This window comes from Meleagris gallopavo, chromosome 4 (genome assembly GCF_905368555.1).
Source record: "Meleagris gallopavo chromosome 4, MGAL_WU_HG_1.1, whole genome shotgun sequence".
Taxonomy (NCBI): domain Eukaryota; kingdom Metazoa; phylum Chordata; class Aves; order Galliformes; family Phasianidae; genus Meleagris; species Meleagris gallopavo.
Genome location: NC_139407.1, coordinates 2,361,144 through 2,380,834, shown reverse-complemented (window position 1 = coordinate 2,380,834; position 19,691 = coordinate 2,361,144). Strand labels below are relative to the sequence as shown.

At 39.6% G+C, this 19,691-nt stretch overlaps 2 protein-coding genes across 6 annotated transcripts in view; one reads left to right on the top strand and one right to left on the bottom strand.

The window, feature by feature from the left end:
• The window catches only part of SPMIP2 (sperm microtubule inner protein 2), a 31,394-nt gene extending 28,217 nt beyond the window's left edge, over positions 1–3,177 (top strand). Inside the window, exon 4 of the mRNA XM_019614440.3 lies at positions 3,021–3,177. Coding sequence (XP_019469985.2) covers positions 3,021–3,177 — 157 coding nt within the window. The remainder of the gene's footprint in view (positions 1–3,020) is intronic.
• Positions 3,178–6,376: 3,199 nt separating this feature from the next.
• Positions 6,377–19,691, bottom strand: part of FNIP2 (folliculin interacting protein 2) — a 45,892-nt gene continuing 32,577 nt past the window's right edge. For 4 of the 5 annotated variants that reach the window (XM_085222005.1, XM_085222007.1, XM_085222004.1 and 1 more), the window contains 5 exons: positions 16,187–17,507; positions 15,327–15,483; positions 14,355–14,555; positions 10,862–10,977; positions 6,377–10,168 (listed from right to left, as the gene is read on the bottom strand). In XM_085222005.1, coding sequence (XP_085078131.1) covers positions 10,090–10,168; positions 10,862–10,977; positions 14,355–14,555; positions 15,327–15,483; positions 16,187–17,507 — 1,874 coding nt within the window. In that variant the 3' untranslated portion in view covers positions 6,377–10,089. Of the gene's footprint in view, positions 10,169–10,861; positions 11,761–14,354; positions 14,556–15,326; positions 15,484–16,186; positions 17,508–19,691 lie in introns of all 5 variants that reach the window. The other variant, XR_014882809.1, reaches the window with a different exon arrangement.

Sequence of the window (19,691 nt, the reverse complement as noted above, 5' to 3'; positions counted from 1 at the left end):
TTAGGAACTAACAGATGTTGCTACAGAGAACTGGAATTTACAACTCCGTTTTACTTTGCTGCTCGTTCTTCTTCTATTTCCTCCTGCCCCTACCCTTCCACATAGTTTAAAGCCAATATATTATTAGTTGCAGTATTTCAGATTCAGATTACACACGTGCTTCAGAGCAAATCCACATCAGAGTTTTCTACACTCAGAAAGATGTTAAGATTCTGCATTGCCACAGAGGAATGCTTATTACAGATATCTGCACATCAGTGCATAAAAGCTAGCCCATAAGCTGCTTCTGTGAAGCAGTGAGTTAACATCTTGCACACTCCACATGCCTGCCTATAACACCTTCCCACTGCTTCAAATGAGAAGCTCATTCGGAGACAACTGTCATCTTTCACTTCTGCTTTTTTTTTTCTCCTGAAAATGAGCGCATCCTGGAGCAGACATCAGCTCCTGCTATTTCTCACTGAGTGTTGCCCAGCAGCCTGTCACAAGTTACTTTTTCTACACTATTAATGCATCCTAAGCCAAGAATAAAGATGCACAAGGGCAAAGAAACAGGTGTTTGGAAAACCAAAATACATTTCTTTGGCAGCATCTATGTTAGATTCTTTCAGCTAAACCTCTATACCCTCACAGGCACCCTTGCAATTGTGCACAGATTTTTGATGCAGCACGTAAGCATGAGAGAGTTCATTTTTTATTTCCCAAAAGATAAGCCAGATGCCTGGATGCCAGATACTTTCTCTGACTCTTAAAGGACCTGCTAGGAAGGGAAAAGGGAAGAACAGGCTTCCCCATAACACACACACACACCCAGCCTGGCCAGCAGGACCGCTGGATGACAAATGCATTAATTTAGGACTCAGAAGATCAGGTGCTAACCTTAGCCCCAGCCTCCCTTGCATGCCTTTAGCAACCACATCATCCTTCTGGGAGGAACTGGTGGTCATTACCAAAATGCCAGGAAAACAAACAGGAGCTTCTTTGATGTTGAGCCACAGACACAGGGTGAAAATTCCTGCTCTGCTGCTGGTTGGATCTCCTCGAGAACTTGAAGTGGTGAATCAGCTCAGTTAGCTCAGCATGGCACTGAGATTAAGCCATGATACAGGGTGACTGCGGAGAGGTACGGCGTCTCCAGAGCACATCTTAGCACTGCTACACGCTACTGTACTACATTGATAAGCAGGGTATAGGCTGTGCTATCGGGATGTTCTATACCCACTGCAGTGTGTAAAACCACCTCAAAGTTCAGCAAGCCCACTCTGAAGGTCACAGTCATATTTCAGCCTCAGCATGGTTCCAGTGGGCATCACAGCTGAGGACAAGGGCGGGCATAATGGCAGCCAGTCATCACCAAACTACTGGAAGCGTGACAATGCAGATGTTGCCTGTTGCTGCCAGAGATGTCACTCCTGACAGCTAGCAAGCTTAGCAGTGTGCAGAACTGTGGTTACAATGCTTTTTTAGCACCACTCCCTTCTGCTGGAAAAAGAATGGCACTTTGTGCTATGAGCAACCAGCCGGCCTGTAGGTGTAGTTTGCTACTGGGGTTCTTTGGGACAGCTGCTTTGAGAGACTCTTGCTTCATGCATGCTGTCTCCAGGAATGGAACCCACCCAGCTGTCAGCTTTCACATCAGACCATGGACTACAGTCTTCTAAGCTCCAGCTGCAGCTTCTGTGCCAGCTTGCTCAGGGGCTGGCAAAGCAACTGCTATCAGCAAGGCAAGATATGCAGGAAAATGTCACATATTTTAATCAAAAGCAGAGAAAGCTAATTTAAGAAGAAGCAATGGGGGGAGGGGCAAGCCAGCTTTTCTGTAAAGCTTAGTATGATCCCAGAGATGAACTAGTTGGATTAGCTACTTAGCAGCAGTGCAGTTTAAACATCATGAGGCTCAGGAAAGGAAGCCTTTTGAAGATGGGAATAGCATTCCTGAATTACCTGCTTTCTTACCTACTGGGAGTACACTTGGGCACTCTTAATCTGGGAAGGCACCAGCTCTTCTTCAGAGCTCATTTGATGCAAATGCATAACTACTCCCCGAGCCACACCCTACAGACTATGAATTACCTACAACACTCAATTTATTTGGCAGCATTACAAATGAGCATCTTTTTTGCCCTTTGTGTTTCCCCACTACTAAGCAACAGACAAGATGACTGCATTCCTGTGGGAAGGAAATGGCATCATGGAAAACCAGTGAAGGCTATCTCCCTTGCAGGGTATAGCCATGGTTGGGCTTAACACAAATGTTTTAAATGCCAGGAGCCTGACAAACTCACTTGAAACACTGGTGTTTAAGTTACATCCCTCATAGTAAGGCACTGACACAGTTTGGTCAATTCCTCACCAACTTTGGGAGTTGCCCCCAGCACATGAAGGACATGGAGCTCTTGGAACGAGTCGAGAGGAGGGCACTAAGATGATCAGAGGGCTGGAGCACCTCTCCTAGGAGAAAAGGTTGAGGGAACTGGGATTGTTTAAGAAGGCTCTGGGAAGACTTCATTGTGGCTTTCCAATACTTGGAAGGGAGCGTATAAACAGGAAGGGGAACGGCTGTTTACATGATTTGATAGCGATAGGACAAGGGGGAAATAGTTTTAAAGTGAGCCAGAGGAGGTTTAGGTTAGATACTAGGAGGCAGTTTTTCCCCCGAGGGTGGTGAGGCACTGTTCACAGATTGCCCAAGGAGGCTGTGGATGCCCCATCCCTGCAGGCATTCAAGGCCAGGCTGGATGTGGCTCAGGGCAGCCTGGGCTGCTGGTTGGCGACCCTGCGCATAGCAGGGGGTTGGGACTGGATGATCATTGTGGTCCTTTTCAACCTAGGCCATTCTGTGATTCTACAACTGCATCAGGCAGGCTTGCAGAAGGCCCTGCTCAACAGGTCAGATTTGATGTCTGATTTGATGCAGCAGGGGGCTGCAAGGCATTATTAACAACAGTGAGCCGAAGAGGAAAAAAAAAACCCAACTTTTTCTTAGCACTAACTCTGTTTTTGTTATATGTTCCCATTAGGCAGCCAGCTCCCTGTGTTCTTGAACGTCAAGGCCGTGGCGCACGGGCCCGGCTGGCCTGGAATCTGGGCAGGTACAAAGGCTGCCTTGAACCTCATAGCGAGCGGCCAGTCACGATCCACACTACTCCCAGCCACCAGCACAAAGGGAAAAGGTGAGGCAACTTCTCCAGTGGAATTCAGACCCCCGCACCACGGCTGCAGTAACCTTATCTGCAACCCGCAAATGGAAAGAGAATCTTGCTGGTTTGGAAATGTACGAGTACCAATATCACATAAAGCACAGCCACACAAGTAAATGTCAAAAGAGTTGCACACTGTAGGGAATCAAAAACAGTTTAAAAATGTGTAATTCAAAAGAATTACAGTTGTTTTTCCCTTCAGCTTTGACTTTAGGAGACTTAACCTCCCTAAGAAACTTTACAAAAAGAAAAAAGCAGCAACACTCCTATCCAGAAGCACGGCCTCAGACTTCTGAATCAACCCGTATTTCTGCATCCACAAACACTTCTCTTCCCTTAGGCTTACTGTCGCAGTGGGAGGCTCCTCATGGGAGCCTGCCCTCTCTCAAACACCATTTTGTTAGATCACAATGGAATCTCCGAAGCTCCAAGCAGACGAAAACCAGTTTATGAGATTATATTTATTTTTAAGTGCTTGACTGTCACTCCTAAGCCCTTTGGCCTTGTGTTGACCTTTAGGATTTCTAGAGAAGATGCTACTTGTACTACTTAAACTGTTTTAGCTCTGGGATTGTTCCAAACAGACAAGTGACCGCAACCATTACGAGAGTAATTTTCCAGCATGTGGATTACTAGCATGTGGCCACTTAAGCTATTTTTATATGGGATTGGAAGCCTTACAGGTCACAGTCCCATGGTTTATCACTCAGCTGCACATCCTTTATGTTCAAAATCCCATTTAGCGTTCTCAGTCCTGCTCTCTCTTCAATTGCATAAACACAGAAAGCCAAAGGATACAGTGTGTGAACAACGACTGGAAACTCTGCTGTTTTATAGGACTTTCTCATTTAGTGAAGAGGGAGAAAGACCGCAAGGTATTGGCACAAGACTTGGTTGCAATACTGTTCATATTTACTTATGTCTGCTATAGCCTTCAATTCCTCATTACATATCATAAGGAGAATCTCCTCACTGGTTCTGCAATCCCCTTCACCATCTATTGAAAAGAAAGATGGGTCAAGTCAGTTACAAGTGACATTAATAATTTAAGTTGTGGATTTTTTTGTTTGCCTTCGGGGTGTTTTTTTTTTTTTTTTTTTTCATTTGTCTTTTAAACAAAGCATAGAACTTGTTTTAGGGTTGGGGAATTTTTGAGATCTGGATATTATTTTCTATTTCACAGTTGTCAGTTTTAAAGGCTCTTCGGCTGTCCTCTTAGGCACACCACAAGTATTTATTAACACAGCTCTCCACTCTCTCCCAGTGTTTGGCCATCTTACACTGGTCAGTCTGTACGTCTGCCTCTTGCTTATCTTCCAGACTTCCATACCATGTGAAGACTTGAAGAGACTGGCTAGGTGTTCTTTAGAGAAAAGCAGAGCTTGCTGACATGAGCAACAGCAGAAATACACCGTGTGTGTGTATATATATATAAACACACATATATAAATATATATATAAATACACATATATTTAAATAGTTTATATCAGACCAAAGAAACTTCATGGGACCATCCAAACTCTGAGTAGAAGCCAAGGTTCCTGCACTGCACAAACCATAGAGCCAACCCAAAGATCAACAACTATCCAAGACATCAGAAGTTGGATTCTCTCTCATTGCTTTTCTCCTGCTCCTAGCTGAGGGGTCCTGCCCCTTCCTTCACCCTATCCTAGCATTTACGTGAGTCAAATTCTACTTGTTCATCCAGAAGAGGAATCATCAACATTTTTTCAATTCAGGAAAACTGCACTTGCACACAGGTCAGCCAGGGAGCTCCAGAGCATGTGACAGCAGCCTGCAGATGCAACTAGCATGACAGAAATAAAAGGCTGGGCAGGGTAACAGTGTTTTCCCCATGTTAGAGTGGTTAGGTATTAAATTGCTGCAAGAGAAAGTCTCACTTAAGCACAGAAGGAAGGCAGCTACACAATTTGCCAAGTGAAGAGCTAGACTAGAGTTACAGTTCACCACAACACTATCATTTCAATGTACTTTTCAAACTAAAAAAAGAAAAACAGACACCAAGTTTAGTTAATAACTATAGAACATCACCATATGTGCAGACATACAAACAGGAGTGGTAATAGACAATGCAGCAGACATTTCCCTTCCCTTCACTTCAGCTGTGTGTATACAACCGTTTAGTATCTTTGACCTTAAACAGGTAAGTACATCTATTTCCAAATGCTTCCAAGTTGATGTTTACTGCAGTCAGACCAGAAAGCCAGAAGATATATTCACAGCACTGCAAATGTCCTTGATACCAAAGCGTGTTTTCTTTCTTTTCTTTTTTTTTTTTTTTTTTCTACTTTACTCACAATTCTTGTTAGCTTGGTCAACAAAGCAAATCTCTGAAATGTCAGTCTACCAGAAGTGCTTACACACTGAAAGCCCCACCTGTTCAGAGATATTGAACATAATTCCAGTTGATCCTCTCATTTCCATTTTTACTTGATAAATAAGGAGTTTCCAGTAAGCTGCAGAGCCTGAAGTGTTCTGCAGATCCCAAGCTTCTAATGTCCTGAGCTGCTCATTGCCTTCTAGGTAGCATCCAGCTGACAGTTTTAAAAGGAGTAGCTTTCACCAATTAAAATTAGATGGATGCTGCATGTGCTTACAGTATGGCTTTTTTCAGTCTAGAGTACTAACCTGAAACTTTGCTCATGGAGTTTGAGAAATTGAAGACTACCTTGTTTAAAAAGAAAAAAATCATTTGTTTAAGCCCACCAACTATCTCATTTTCAGGTACACACACAGTGGCACTTATTTTCTGTTAGACTGAGTGATTTCAAAATAGGAAAAGGACATATAATGCAACAGTGGCATTCTTCTGACAGCTCTTTTCACACGCATTTGAGCTCAGTGCCAACCACACACGTGGAACCTCTGAAGAAGCTGTACTAACAGCCAGAGTCTTGATTAGCTGCAAGGAACAGTGCAAAGCAAAACTTTGCCAGAGTTCTTTTCTTACACATATAAACAGAGTAAGGCTTCCAAAGCTACGAATAGTACTTATGTTTCAAATCTTGGAAAGCCTTCCTGCTGGATGATTCTTGCAACTCTCACTTATGTCACTAATAGGTAATTGGATGCACTGTTAGCCATCAGTTACAAAAACAAGCACAACTTCTTCAGAAGTCAACTTGAAGAAAGAAGATACCAAATACCATTTACATTAATTTCAGAAAGTTTATTGCACCAAATGCAGCAGAGAAATAGACCAAAGTGGTAATGTACATAAACAACTATATGAAAAAAGCCATCAAAAACATGTAGTCTGACATCTGTATTCAGTCATTCCTAAATAAAAAAAAAAAGCTTGTGCTCTCCAAACATGCAAAATAGCAACACATGTTTTTATCTATATGGAAATCCTACTGTGTATGACAAATTAGCATACTCAATATAAAAAAAAAACACATCTAGAGTGCATTCAGCAGTTCAGACTTCGGTTTGATCCGGGTCTTCTTAACTCAAGTAGAATTTATACTTGAGGAATAACTGATCATTTTGTGTAAACTATATACAAGAGTTCGATGCATCGAAAAAGGCTTTTTGACTTTTAAAAAATGCATTCGGTAGGGGGTGGGAAAGTCCAATCTGTTACTCTGAAGATGTAACTAGAAATATGAGTTAAATAATTATAGAGTAAGTATGCGTTTGTTTCTTTTGGGGAGAAGACAGTTGCATACGTTAGATCAGAAAATACTTATTTAAATTAAAATAACTCAATCTTGGTACTGTTTTAGGTTAAGGAGCTCATTAAGATGCTACGAAATTTAGTAGTTCATTCCTCCCCTCTGTGTAGCAATGCTGAGTCTTGCCTGAAAAAAAAAAAGAATACATTCTGAAATTGCATTGTGTAAACTGCATTTCCGTGGGATTCTGGAAAGAGTGTGCACTCCCACTTAAAGTATGCATTTATTAAGTTTACAGAAAAACCTACATAATACTGATAAAAACTTTGGAGTATTTGAAAACTAAGCTACATAATCAACTTTCAGCTCCTCTGTACATTCATATCATCTCATTCAATTAAAACAAAAACATGCCCTATAAGATGTCTAACAGCGCCTGTGAACACCTACTGCCCCGTCATGCCATACTACATCACATAAATGGCAAGATGCTACCAAAAACAAGTTAAAGACTGAGTCAAAAAAGCCCTAGAAGGTGGAATCCCATCAACTGAGGTAGTACCTTTGGTGGAGGGGAGAGAGATGTATTTAACTTTCTTTAGACTAAAACCTTTTTAACGGTAATAGAACAGATTTCATGTTGATTTCCCCCTCCCCAAACTAAAACTGTCAGAACAAGGTAGTTCTTCATATCGTTTCTGAAGAGCAGCAAAATGTTGGAGAAAGCAGCAAGAACTGTCAAGTTTTAGCCTGGGCTGAAGAAATCCAAGCACTTTGTCCATCAGCACACATGCCACTCCTAGATTAGTTTAATATCTTGCCAAAAAGGCAGATTTTTTATTTATTTTTATTTTTTTTTTAATAATCTGTGTAGTAAAAATCAGATGTTACTTGTTATGGTATTCGCCTTGAAATCACTAAGTGTGTTCTAAGGAAGTCAAAGTCAGCCAACTATGATAGCAAAGGTGTCTCTGCACACTTTGAAAAACTGTCAGTCTGTTCAGATAAAAAGCCTACCAATGCCTTAGGAGAACTGGAACCGTCTTTTAATAAATTCAACTACTAATTAAGAATGACATGAAGAAGTACATGAGAATTTTTATATACACTCAGGGAAGGAGTTTCGCAGTCCTACACACATGCACCCACACGCTCCCCATACAGGGACAGTTCAGGAATACACAACTTGCTCTATGGTTCTTACTTTGTTTTGACCTTGTGAAATAGAATGAAATCTGCTAACAAATAGATGCAGAGAAAAACTTGCCTTCCAGTAGATACAAGGATTCACAGACCAAAGATATGAAAAATTTGCTTAATTATTTGCAGCAGGAGTAGACCTGAACCACAAAAAGATTTTAGCTTCAGTAGGCTAGAGATAAGTCTATGAAAATACAATAAAAGAAACATCTGGAATGTCAGATCAGAAAGCCAGCATACAAGGAACAGCTTTAGAATCTTTGTATCAGAATATTAGGTATCCCTCTACTTGGAAACAACCCCTCTTCACAGTAAGTCAGCCTACCCATTTCCCCTCAGAAAGCAACACGAGGTTAATCAAGACCCCAGTCACGTTTAAACAACTCACAAAATGAACATTTCAGAGTTTCAAATCATTTAAAGTTTACTGTAGAAAAGTCCAAACATCAAGGTAGTATGAAATAAAACCACTTTTAATAAAAGTGCATCCCTTCAGTGTTAAAAATCTCCAATCACCAATGAGGACAACAAATAACTGGTGACCAGAAGTTTCTCAGTTTGCTATTCCCAAACAACTGTTTTGCCAGCGACTCGCTTGCAAGCTGTCAATTTCAGACCTCATTCATGCTGGCTCAGATCAAAATGGTCCAACATTTATTTTTCCTTTTCCTTAAGAATGCTTTTTTTGATTTCTTTTCTCTCCTCAGTCTGGTCTGTAATTTCACATCTGGCTCAACAGGGCTTTATGCTTTTTTTTTTTTTTTTTTTTTTTTACATTCATGTTATCACCAACATGAAAACAGTAAAATACAAAATTTCATTTTGCTTTCTAGAAATATAGAAGGCCAGTATCGACTCATGGAGAAGTAGTTTCTGGTCTCAAAGCAGTTAATCTACTAAGGAAAGGCACCTGTATGACAGTTTAGGATTTCTGTAGAATGAAAAAGGGTAATTGCAAACATTCATATTAATATCAAATACCAGGGGGGGGTTTGCTCTCTACATTTCATTTGACTTTAAGCAACGCTCACCTTTTACATCTAGTATGACCAACTAATAACCAGAAAGAAGTAATACTTTCGACTGAAGGTTCCATAAAGATTCTTCCCCCAGTAAGATTGTCTTCGGTTGGAGCCAATTGTCTGGTGTACGTGCGTACACGTGTGCACTACAGCACTGGTATCATACAGAAGTTTGTCAAATTCATACTCCTCAGGGATAGCAATACTTGATGACACCAAGACACAGGTTAAATTCATACAGAAACTCAAAAAGTTATTGAAGTTGCATCAGTAACAAATGTAAACTTGTAGCAGAAATTCCATAAGGCTTTCCTACAAAAGAATCTCAGAAGTTCATTCCATTTTCGGGGTAGAATTACTTCTAGTCATAAGCCATTTGAATGCCTCATTAAAAGAGAAGCAGTGGGAGCTTTCTTCATTTCTTGTCCTTCAAGGAAAAAGTCACATCACCTCACACACACCACTATTTCCAGATAACATTTGGCTGCTAAAAACAGATTCCTTTTCTGAGCTGGTCACTTTTACTATATAAAATCATGCTTATGCTCTGCAGGAAAATCATGTTCCATCAATATACTTGTGTATAGGAATGCTATATACATAGTTTACAGCTTTTCCTCCCCAGCAAAGAAACATACACCACACCACACTCAGAAGTACAGTGTGATGAAATCCTTTCCAGCCCACTTGTTCTTTAACTGTTACTTCATGGTTTTGAGCAGCGTTTTGGATGGCAGCTCACAGTCTGCCACATAGTGTTAGCTTTTGTCCTTTGATTAAAAACAAAATGCAAGGATGCAGTCACTAAGTCAGAAGAGAGATTATAAGAAACACCTGAATGCCTTTTATGTTATGTAAACTGATGTCCTCCAACCAAACATCCAGCTGAAATTGGAATGGAAAGTGGTAGAAGGTACAGTTATCTGCTTTTCTCAGTGTTCCCATTTACCAGTGTTTGGCACCTCTGTTCCTCTTCCAACATGCCCGTATTCTTTATTTTAAGGGAATGACTATCCTGAGATTTTAATTTATAAGAGTATCTGAGCAACATATGGGGAATGAGTACTTGCTATAGCAGCCAACAAAGGCAAGTCATTGGATTCAATCCTGGGGGAAGAAAAAAAAAAAAGACTTTAAAATATACAATCACTTTCACAAAAGAGTAGAAACAAGAGGATATTCCTCATACAATTTAAGGAAATTCAAAGTGTCTTACTGTAACCAAGGCCACTGCTTAGTGATTTGTTCCTAATGTATCAACAAAAGCATAAGGTACTTCAAAAAACAAACAAGAAGTACGTTATCATTTGAGTTAAAAAAAACAAAAAACAAAACTAGTCTCCTTACTTAAAGCTACACTTCTCAGAATGAGATCTTGAACAGCTGGGATAAAGACAAATTAAGTTTTAACTGCAGTGCTAAAAGTATCTTCTGAGAGTGTATGTTCACTTCTTGCCCCTTCCTCTCCTCCTGTTTTCACAGCAGGTGCATCCTTAAAGGTTGTGCTCCACTCAGGTATCATTTTTGGATGACCTTACAGTAACCAAGTCACAAACTTTCTTCATTCTTAAGATTTAAGAATGACTAATGATTAAGTCTTGACTTGAACTGTCTGCTGATTTTCAGATGGCTCACTGGAAGTTATTTCTACACTTTTAGACACGTAAGAGAAGGGGAATGCTAAGTATGGAATAAGCAGCAAGTCCCCATGGGAACAAAATGACTATTTTCAGAAAATGGAAAGGAAAATAATTGGTTTAAGTTTCACCATAAGCTAGGACTGATATCTACAATACTCACCCTAATACAATTCCTAGTTCTTTTATGTGCACTCTTGTATGTCCTCGCAGATATTCCGAAAGCATCTTGCTTTTGAGATACATCTCTTGTAGTCTATCCTCAAGATGCATTATGCACTGTAAACACACACCAAAAACTTCAGAATGACTTGAAAAACTGCAGCATCACAGAAATTAGCTAAAATAATACACTGACATATATTAGCAAGAACACGTCAAAAGTCCCCTCTCCAAAATGTGGAGAGGGTATGTTACAGTTCTGCTGGCAAGTTTAAAAAAAAAAAATACACTAGCCTTTCTCACCTCAAGGAATTGGAGCATTTCCAGTTTTCTTAGGAAGCAAGCTTGTTGCAAGAGTCAAAAAGAAACACACCCAACACAACCAGTTCCCCTCAAAGTCAGACACAGCATTTTGCCAACTTGGTTTTAAACAGGCCTATAGACAATTAAGACAGCTCATTATGTATCTAACTTTAAGACATTAGAGACATCTCTTTACTTTGAGGCTGACAGAACACTGGAACAAGTGGCCCGGGGAAGTTGTGGAGTCTCCTTCTCTGGAGATATTCAAAACCCCACCTGGGTGCCTTCCTGTGCACCTTGCTGTAGGAAACCTGCTTTATCAGGCAGGTTGGACTAGGTGATCTCCAGAGGCTGCTTACATGCCCCTCATGTTACTGTGTGATTCTGTGATTCATAAGGTGAGTAGATAGGATGCCTTATCAGGTATTTTGCACCAAAACACAAGGTAACTCAATTCAACATATTCCTTCTTCCCACAGGGATGTCCGCTTCAAAAGAAGTTAAATTAGTTCAGTTCTCCAAGCTCCAGAAGATGAAAACAAGAAGCACATGCAGAACCTCCTATTATCAAATACATAATCATCCAGCAGGTGGAGACTGCAATTAGAAACAGCAGTAAATATCTTCAGGCTATCGTCCTATGTATAGTTTAAGTTTAATGGAAACCATAAGCATTAGAAATGAGAACCTGTGAAAGCAGTTCTGCTAATTAAATAAAAAAAATAAGAAAAAAAGACATACTGGTAAGTAGCCTATTTTTCTGATGGTCTTGAGCAAGTTAAAGATTCTTAAAGATACTGTGAATTTTTATCAGGTCTTAATTGTGAAATGCAAAGAGACATTTTATCAAATGCATTCCATAACAGTAAAATAACAGCCACTAGTAGAGGAAAGGCAAAATCTTTTTGACAGCAGTTTGATCTGTCTGTTTCAAGCCAGTTTTCACCCAAGCCATTCTAATTATAATAGCACTCCTGGATTCTAGCCTAAAGCCATTCTTATCTTTTCCACTACAGGTAACACTAATGCACAAAGCCTGTTAGCACTTCCCCAGTGCTTCAGGAAGACATGCTGCTGGTTCCCAGAGTAGCAGCTCAACACACTTCAATTCCAGTACACTAGAACTAAACAATTACAGATACTCTTTTACTTTGAAGTTGAGGAAGCACCTAAACAAGACCTGCACATTGTCTTAAGAGAGATTCTTTATATAAAATTATCTGTTACTCCTGAAAGCTAAAAGAAAATACTTTTTTTTCCTTTTGATCTCAATCCATTTTGTTTAAAAATAATCATGTAAGCAAAGTACAATAAATAAGTCATAAGTCTTTTTTTTTTCCACTATTATTTTGACATTCAGCTTTCTCTGTGGCTTCTCACTGGTTAGATGAAACAAAAAATTGAAGACATTTAAAAACACACGAGAAGCTTAAAATGAGCTGGAAGGAGCAGGTGAAACTTTTGACGTGCTGCTGACAAGCAACAGTTGCAGTATCTACTACCCTCTCCCTCCTGCAAAGCTCTCTACAGGATAGCTGCCAACCTCAAGTCCTTCATTCAGACTCAGGTTGGGTTTAGACTACTGTTGTACCACAAAAAACTTAAAACCTATTATGTGGAAAGTAACTGCAGGCTTGTACGCTTGCAAAGGAATCTTCAAACATAAAGCATCATGTAGATGTTTGATCTATACTAGTACTTTTGTCAAAATTTAAGTCAGCATGACCATGATAAAAGAGCCACGCTTCTCCCCCTGGAGTTCAGTGGACCACTTCTCCATTCTTTCACTATTCTGCTCCTGTTGGCAAGAATCTGTACACTGGTGCTTCTGTCAGATTGTATCTTTAATGCAGACTACAGAAAAATTACAAGCTTCCATGATTGGAAGTCATTTTACTGCGACTATTCGTTTAAAAAAGGAAATAAAAATACTCCACTTCCTCAAAGCTTACAGAAATTGCATATAAGAATCCCAAAGCAATAATGGAAAAAACATTTAGTTGTAGAACCAACTGATGAGTTTCAAATTGCCAGAAGGTAAGGTGCTCCTAAGCAAGCACTACAATTAACCAAACCCACAAACTTTTCAGTGCCCAAAAGAATCCTGAAAGGACACTTATATTCACATTCTTGGTCTTAGTACTTGGCTTCAAGAACTTAAAGTAATCCATACCACTAATTTTATCCCAAACAGTGTCAACTAATACTATTTACAGCTGTTGATACTGAGCTCCATCATTCTCTTCCATCTACTAGCCCAGTCATTTCACAGGCTTCCTACAAAGAAAGTTTTTCAAGGTCTCTGCTGTAGAACAAACTGATTCTGCTTACTTAAAACTTAAACGCCTACTACTTAAACACCTAATCTTCCCCCAGATACAATGGTGTGTTTAAAACTGTATTATAATTATTGCAGTCATACTTGTGGGTAATTTGTTGTTTTGGCTCATTAGAGCAACTCAAGAAGAGCTACTTATTTGCTTTGATGAACTTTACTACGGAGGACAGGAGAGGATGCTGTGGGAAGAGCATTATGCAGTATAAAAAAAAAAACGTCCTCTGATGCAACCCATCCAACTCAAAGGGTTTTCAGATTTCAGTATCCTCCCAGAAATCCAGTGGGAAGCATGTCAGCAAGGTGATCTGAGGCAGGACTGGCTGACAGAGTTGCCTAGAATATGCATGAAATTGAAAGGTCAGGTAAACATGCACAGGTACACATATTTGGAGGGAAGAGAGAAGGCATCCACTAGCTGTTGTTTGAAAAAAGAATTGCCCAAGAACAGAAAACTGTATGGTAGAAACTGGCTTAGGTAGACAGAAGCTTCCAAAAGTAGGGAATTGAGAAAATTACAAAAAAAAAAATCTAAGTCAAATTTAACAACCCTAATCATAAATTTTAGCCATGCTAAAATTGCCTAAGTAACTTTAGTTCTGTCACATCTATTTTGGAGCACTTGATTTTAACTATTACAAGTAAATTAAGAAAACCAGTATGAGTAACCGAACTGTAGCATGTCTGTGTTTTTTTGTTTTGCTTTGTTTTTTTAAATCCGTTGTATCAACTTACCTAGATCAACAAACTAATACCTGGCAGGATCCAATAAAACACACAGCATACAAAAGTCTGCACCTGTTAACTAAGCTAAACAATTTTCATTAGCTTTGGTTTTCAGCAAAGTAATACTTACAAAGTCAGCTGGGAGGTTGAGTTTATAAAGCTGTAAAATAGACTGCAGTAAACTGGATACTTGACTTGACACCAAGACATCTTTGCCTAACTTCATATTGTCCATCATTTTTCTCTGGCTCGTAGCTACTTGTACATTCCATTTATCTGTGTCTGCAATAATACAGACAGCTTCTGCTATTGGTTCATCTAGCACTGGATGCTGCAATAGATACAAGACGAACATTATGCCACACTTCCAGACACATTTCCACAACTTAGTTTGCTGCTCCACTTTTATTCACGTTGTGCCAAGGGATAATGAAGTGATCCAGATGAATGTTTTTGTCCAATAGGATAATTCTTAACTGCTCTGTAAAGAAGCAGTGAGCAATCACTAGACAAACACATAAAATTGCACACTAGATGTTACTTTAGTGAAGGATTTGGGTACAAATTAATCCTTTGGTGTACCTAAGAGTAAGAATATCACAAAGATCTTATCTACAGTCAACTAACTTTATTTTTTTAAGTCAGTCATTCCTGCTACAGTCTAGTACAACACAAGCTTCCACAAGACTTATCTGCCTTGCAACAAATGCCACTCAGTGGCAAGCTGAGATGTTTCCAACAACTCACTTAATACCTTCATAAAATACTGGAGATAACTGTCTCCAATTGTGACTGAAAATAAGTGGTTTCACAGATTTTTTTCCTCGTAACTTCAAGCTGCAACCATTTTTCCCTGTGTTTATCTTTTAAGGGAAAACTGAAGAGAATACAAGGAAAAAAAAATGATTCTTGTGTGAATGGGTTTCCCATGCAGTGATTTAAGGGGCTTTCTTTCAAGAAGGATGATGTGTCAGGTGTGGCTGTTAAGAACTAGCAAACAGAAAAAAAAAAGCAAGTTCTAAAGTACAAAATACCACGTTTCTGGAGCTTCTCAGTAATATCAGCAACTTTTACTGTGACTTGGAGCAGTACTTGAACTCACATGCATTGCATGAAGTAGGTCTGCTAGTAGACACTGCTTAAGTTTTTCATCATTATTTACTCCATGCAGCACTAGATCAGGCACATATGTATGACAGTAACCACCTAGAAGCGATCTGCCGAAGTTTTTCACACACTGTCTGCTGACTGTGTTTGATCTGAAATAAAAAAAACAGAAAGCAGCTAGGATTTTCGCTTGACAGACTCCATTCAGATTATAAGAACGTTTGATTAACCCCCCTCTGCTTGGTTTTACTGCAAATGTTCATCAATAATTGTACTAAAAATACTGTGAATCAATTACTAATTACTCTTTGAAACCATAATTTTGTTACTTCTGTGCTGTATTGATTCCTTCAAATTTCAGAAAAGGCAAATCTACATGAACTAGAACTTGTGGTATGTATGACTCGTTTAACAGTCTTGCTAAATTTGAGTTCTCAAACTCAGCTCAAGCAGCAAAAATCTTTCTAGCTACCTAACATGCATCAGGAAGCTCCATGTGCCTCTGTAAAGCTCAGAAGTTTTCAAATGTGATGCTCTTATTCAAAGTTGCGTTTAGTCATCAGTTTAAACAACATTGAAGTTTGCTTGAATAGGACAAGACTACACTAAGTGTTTCAGGCAATTAGCCTCATCACTTTTATTAAGCATCTGAAGAACAGCACTGTCAAAAAAGTTCACTGCAAATAACAGCTTGGTCTTGGTCATCTTTTTGAAATACACTACCTGTGTCTGTTACGGATTTGTTTGCAAGCAACTTAACATCCCAGCAGGCTTCAGACTTGAAATTCTGAACACCTCTGACGTACCAACAACTTTTGACTCCCCTCAGTTCTAAGTTAATTAAAACTCCTTTACCTTGGTAAAGGAAGTTCCACTTCTGCAAACTCTTCAAGTCGCTTGCTGACGTTATCGTGACGCACTTCATCAGGAATACAGCAATCACCTTCTTCGTCGCTGGCTCCAAGAGCACTGTCTGAACTCTCATTCCTTGGAATGTCCCCCTCAACTCTGAAAGAGGTTTTTCTTCTAGCATCCCCACAGGGGACATCTTTAGCACCTAGTTTAAGGGACTCTTTTTTGACAGCAGAATCTATTTCTACACAGCCAGGTGAATAGCCCTCCAGATTGCCAGAGCATGAAGTTCTAGTTTCTTTTATGCTTGGCAATGTTACAGTTTCTACGTTATCAACTGACAAAAGTAGTTCACCTGGAACTGTGTTCTCTGAATTTACTTCAGTTCCTGTATTTTCCATACGTTGGTTATTAAGCATACTCCCCTGCCCCTCACAAGATGAGATCTGTGCGTAACAAATACTATGCTTACTGTATGGCAAAGAGGCAGCTTCACAGCTTTCTTTTTGATTCTGGGAAGCATCCACAGTCAGATTTGTAGAACTTGAGGCACAGTGTATTACCTCTGGATTTTCTCTCAATACCTTCAGATTCTCTTCCATTTCTCTCCTTCGAGTTTCTAAGTCTGACTCCGGTGATGCAGAGCTTCCAATCCGAAAGGTGACCTTTTCTAAATGTGAACTCCTGTGGCCAGACCTTTCAGGACAAGGTAAGGCAGACGACCTACTAGACAACTGCTTTTCCACTTTTCTTTCGTTCTGGTTTTTGTTCTTCCTCATATCTGTTAAATCCTCCAAATTAGATGGTTCTTCAAAGTGGTAGGGCACAGCTCCTGTATCAGTGACAGTTCTTTTCCCACTGTCAGTTGCTCCTTTATGTAAAGTGCTAGTTAGACAGTCGACAGATGTTTCAGAATTCTGACTGACTTTTCCTATTGTTTCTTTCTTTTCTTTTGAAGAGGCTGGCACAGGGTAAGTGCCTTTTGGGTTGTATACCCACTCTGCAATAGTATGGTTCTTACTTCGATCATTTTTTGGAGGTAGGATTGGAGGCACAAGAGCAGGTTCATTTTTGACAGTGACGACGACATAGTCAGACTCTTCTATCTCCCCTTTTTCTAGTGCAGTTGTGATCTTGCTTCCATTTAGCACTTGTTCTTCTTCTCCAACTGCCTCGCTCCATGTCAGCTGATTTTCCTGTAGCTCAGAGCACCGAATGAAGTAAGTTAGAACATAGAGCAAGCGCTGCACCAACTCTTTACGCTTCCCAACAACAACAGTTCGAGTCAATCTAACTGGAGAGCCTATGGCACCATAGAGATCACCTAGACAGGAAGATAAGAATTTCACATGGAATTCATTTTGAAACAGCGTTTGCTACAGACACAAACTGACAGAATTTATTTCATGGTCATTTGTAGGAATCTAAAGCACAGAATAACAAAAGAAATCCCTTGACATTTCCCACAACTGGCTCGCATCCAGAAGGTTTTTGCTGTTCTTGTGAGGGTTTGGCTGTTATTATTCAGTTTCTTCCTGTTCAGATTTTTATTTATAAAATGGTTACAAGATATTATCATGTAGAAATTGACATAACAGATGGTAAAGAAGGAAAAAAGTCTCTCTCTGAAGCCAGCTATGCTATTTCCTAATTTACTGCTAGCTATTTTTTATTCCCCTCATATAGATACTTTGTTTGATCGCAGTCGCTTTTTCTTCCCCTTTCTGTTAAACATACAAATTCTCATATAGATAGAGTCTATATCTTTCAGGACTGAGATATAAAAAAAAAGAGAAAGATCCAGTATCAGTTTAATAAATGAGATTAAAAAAATTAAAAAAAATAAAAAACCCTTTCCTTATTGGGCAAGGCACACGTGCTTCTGTATGTTAGTGAGGTTGACTCCAAGTAGGAACCTTTTACTTTGGCAGAGAGGAGGACTAGGAGATATATTTACTACTCAAAACACAACTGTAACGTGAAAGGGGGGTACTAGGACATAATCTGAAATAAAAATGCTAATTTCATCCAACAATCTGTTATATTCTACTTTCAATGCCTTTGTTGTGAAGACGTATTTGTCTTCCAGCTGCCTATTATTTTCTATCAGCTGGAGGGTTTCCACTCAATGTTCTGAGTGAAATAAACATAGGCAAACAGCCAATAAGGCAGTTTTTGCACACTCTACTATAGATACAGATGAACTCAAGATATGTCCACTGCCAGGTTGAGTTAACTTGAGTGCATCCTCTAAATGTCTTGGTTCAATCTAACTGGCTGTTAACACCAGCAGAAGGGAAATTGCTACCAAAAGCTCTGTTTTCTATAGCCAATCTAAGCGTTTACATTGAAACCAAGTTTCTCTAGTTTGGGCTTTATAAGCTGCAAGCTAACTTAGATTTCTCTAAGTACTAAGCACTTACCGAGGCTGCTCAAATGTTCTGAACCAAGTATCCCACCAGAATTCTTGTACAGACCTCATGAAAGCACACTAAATGAAACCTTTAAATGATACCTTTAGGAAGATTTCTACCAAGAGCAAGAGGAAATTTGGTTTCAACACGAGGAAGGTAAACTAGTGAAAGAAAATGCATGCCTAACCTCCTAACCTCCTGTGAGCCATAAAGGACTCAGAAGTAATAAGGCCCCTGACTTCATTCCTGCAGGAGAAGCATCAATGAGACTGTCTTATTTCCAGTTGTACCAATATGTAATTGCAATCAGTATATAGTGGGAACATAGCTTTGAAGGTGGAAAAAGCAGGTACATAAATTACTTGACAAGAAGTCATTTCCATTTTAAAGCACTAGGCTTCATGATTTTTTTTTCCCCTTTCTAAAGAAAGAGACCAGCAGAGGGCAACATCTTACTTCGCACATCAGTTACTGCAACCACTTGACAACAACTTCTGGGCTTTGAAAGAACAAGACCAAGTCAGAAAGCATTTTGAGAATTTGTCTGGGCTGGTAGCAACACACAGCTTAGGAGGGCAAGAGGAAGAAACGATTTCTTGACAAGTCACCTGTCGTACCTCTGGGAGTCACCATAAGACCTACTGCCCACTTCACACCTCCACTTCAGCTGGTTTGTTTACTTCCAGGCCTGGCTCCACCCTTAACACCCTGAGCAAGTTTGTCTTTTTCCTCCCTGGGAAGTCTAAGCCATTACTACTCCGTGTTACCTTTTAAAGACATGCTAAAACAGGAAACAATTCCACAACTAGGTAACAATTCTTAATTTCTCAATGACTGCAGAGAACTAAGCTAGACAATAAGCAAGAAAGAGCTGGTAGCTCATGGTGTGCCCATGTGTGACTTCATATGCCAATACAGTATATCATTTAAAGCTAAGGCTGATCTGATGCAAGATTCACACCTGTTGCCCAGACCACCAACAATTCTGTTGCCCACCAGTATTTTCAAGGTTTGATCACTGGCAGCATTATTCTCTCAGCTCTCTTTCACCAACTTGTTTGACATAATTAATCCCCAGTATCAAGATAATTTGT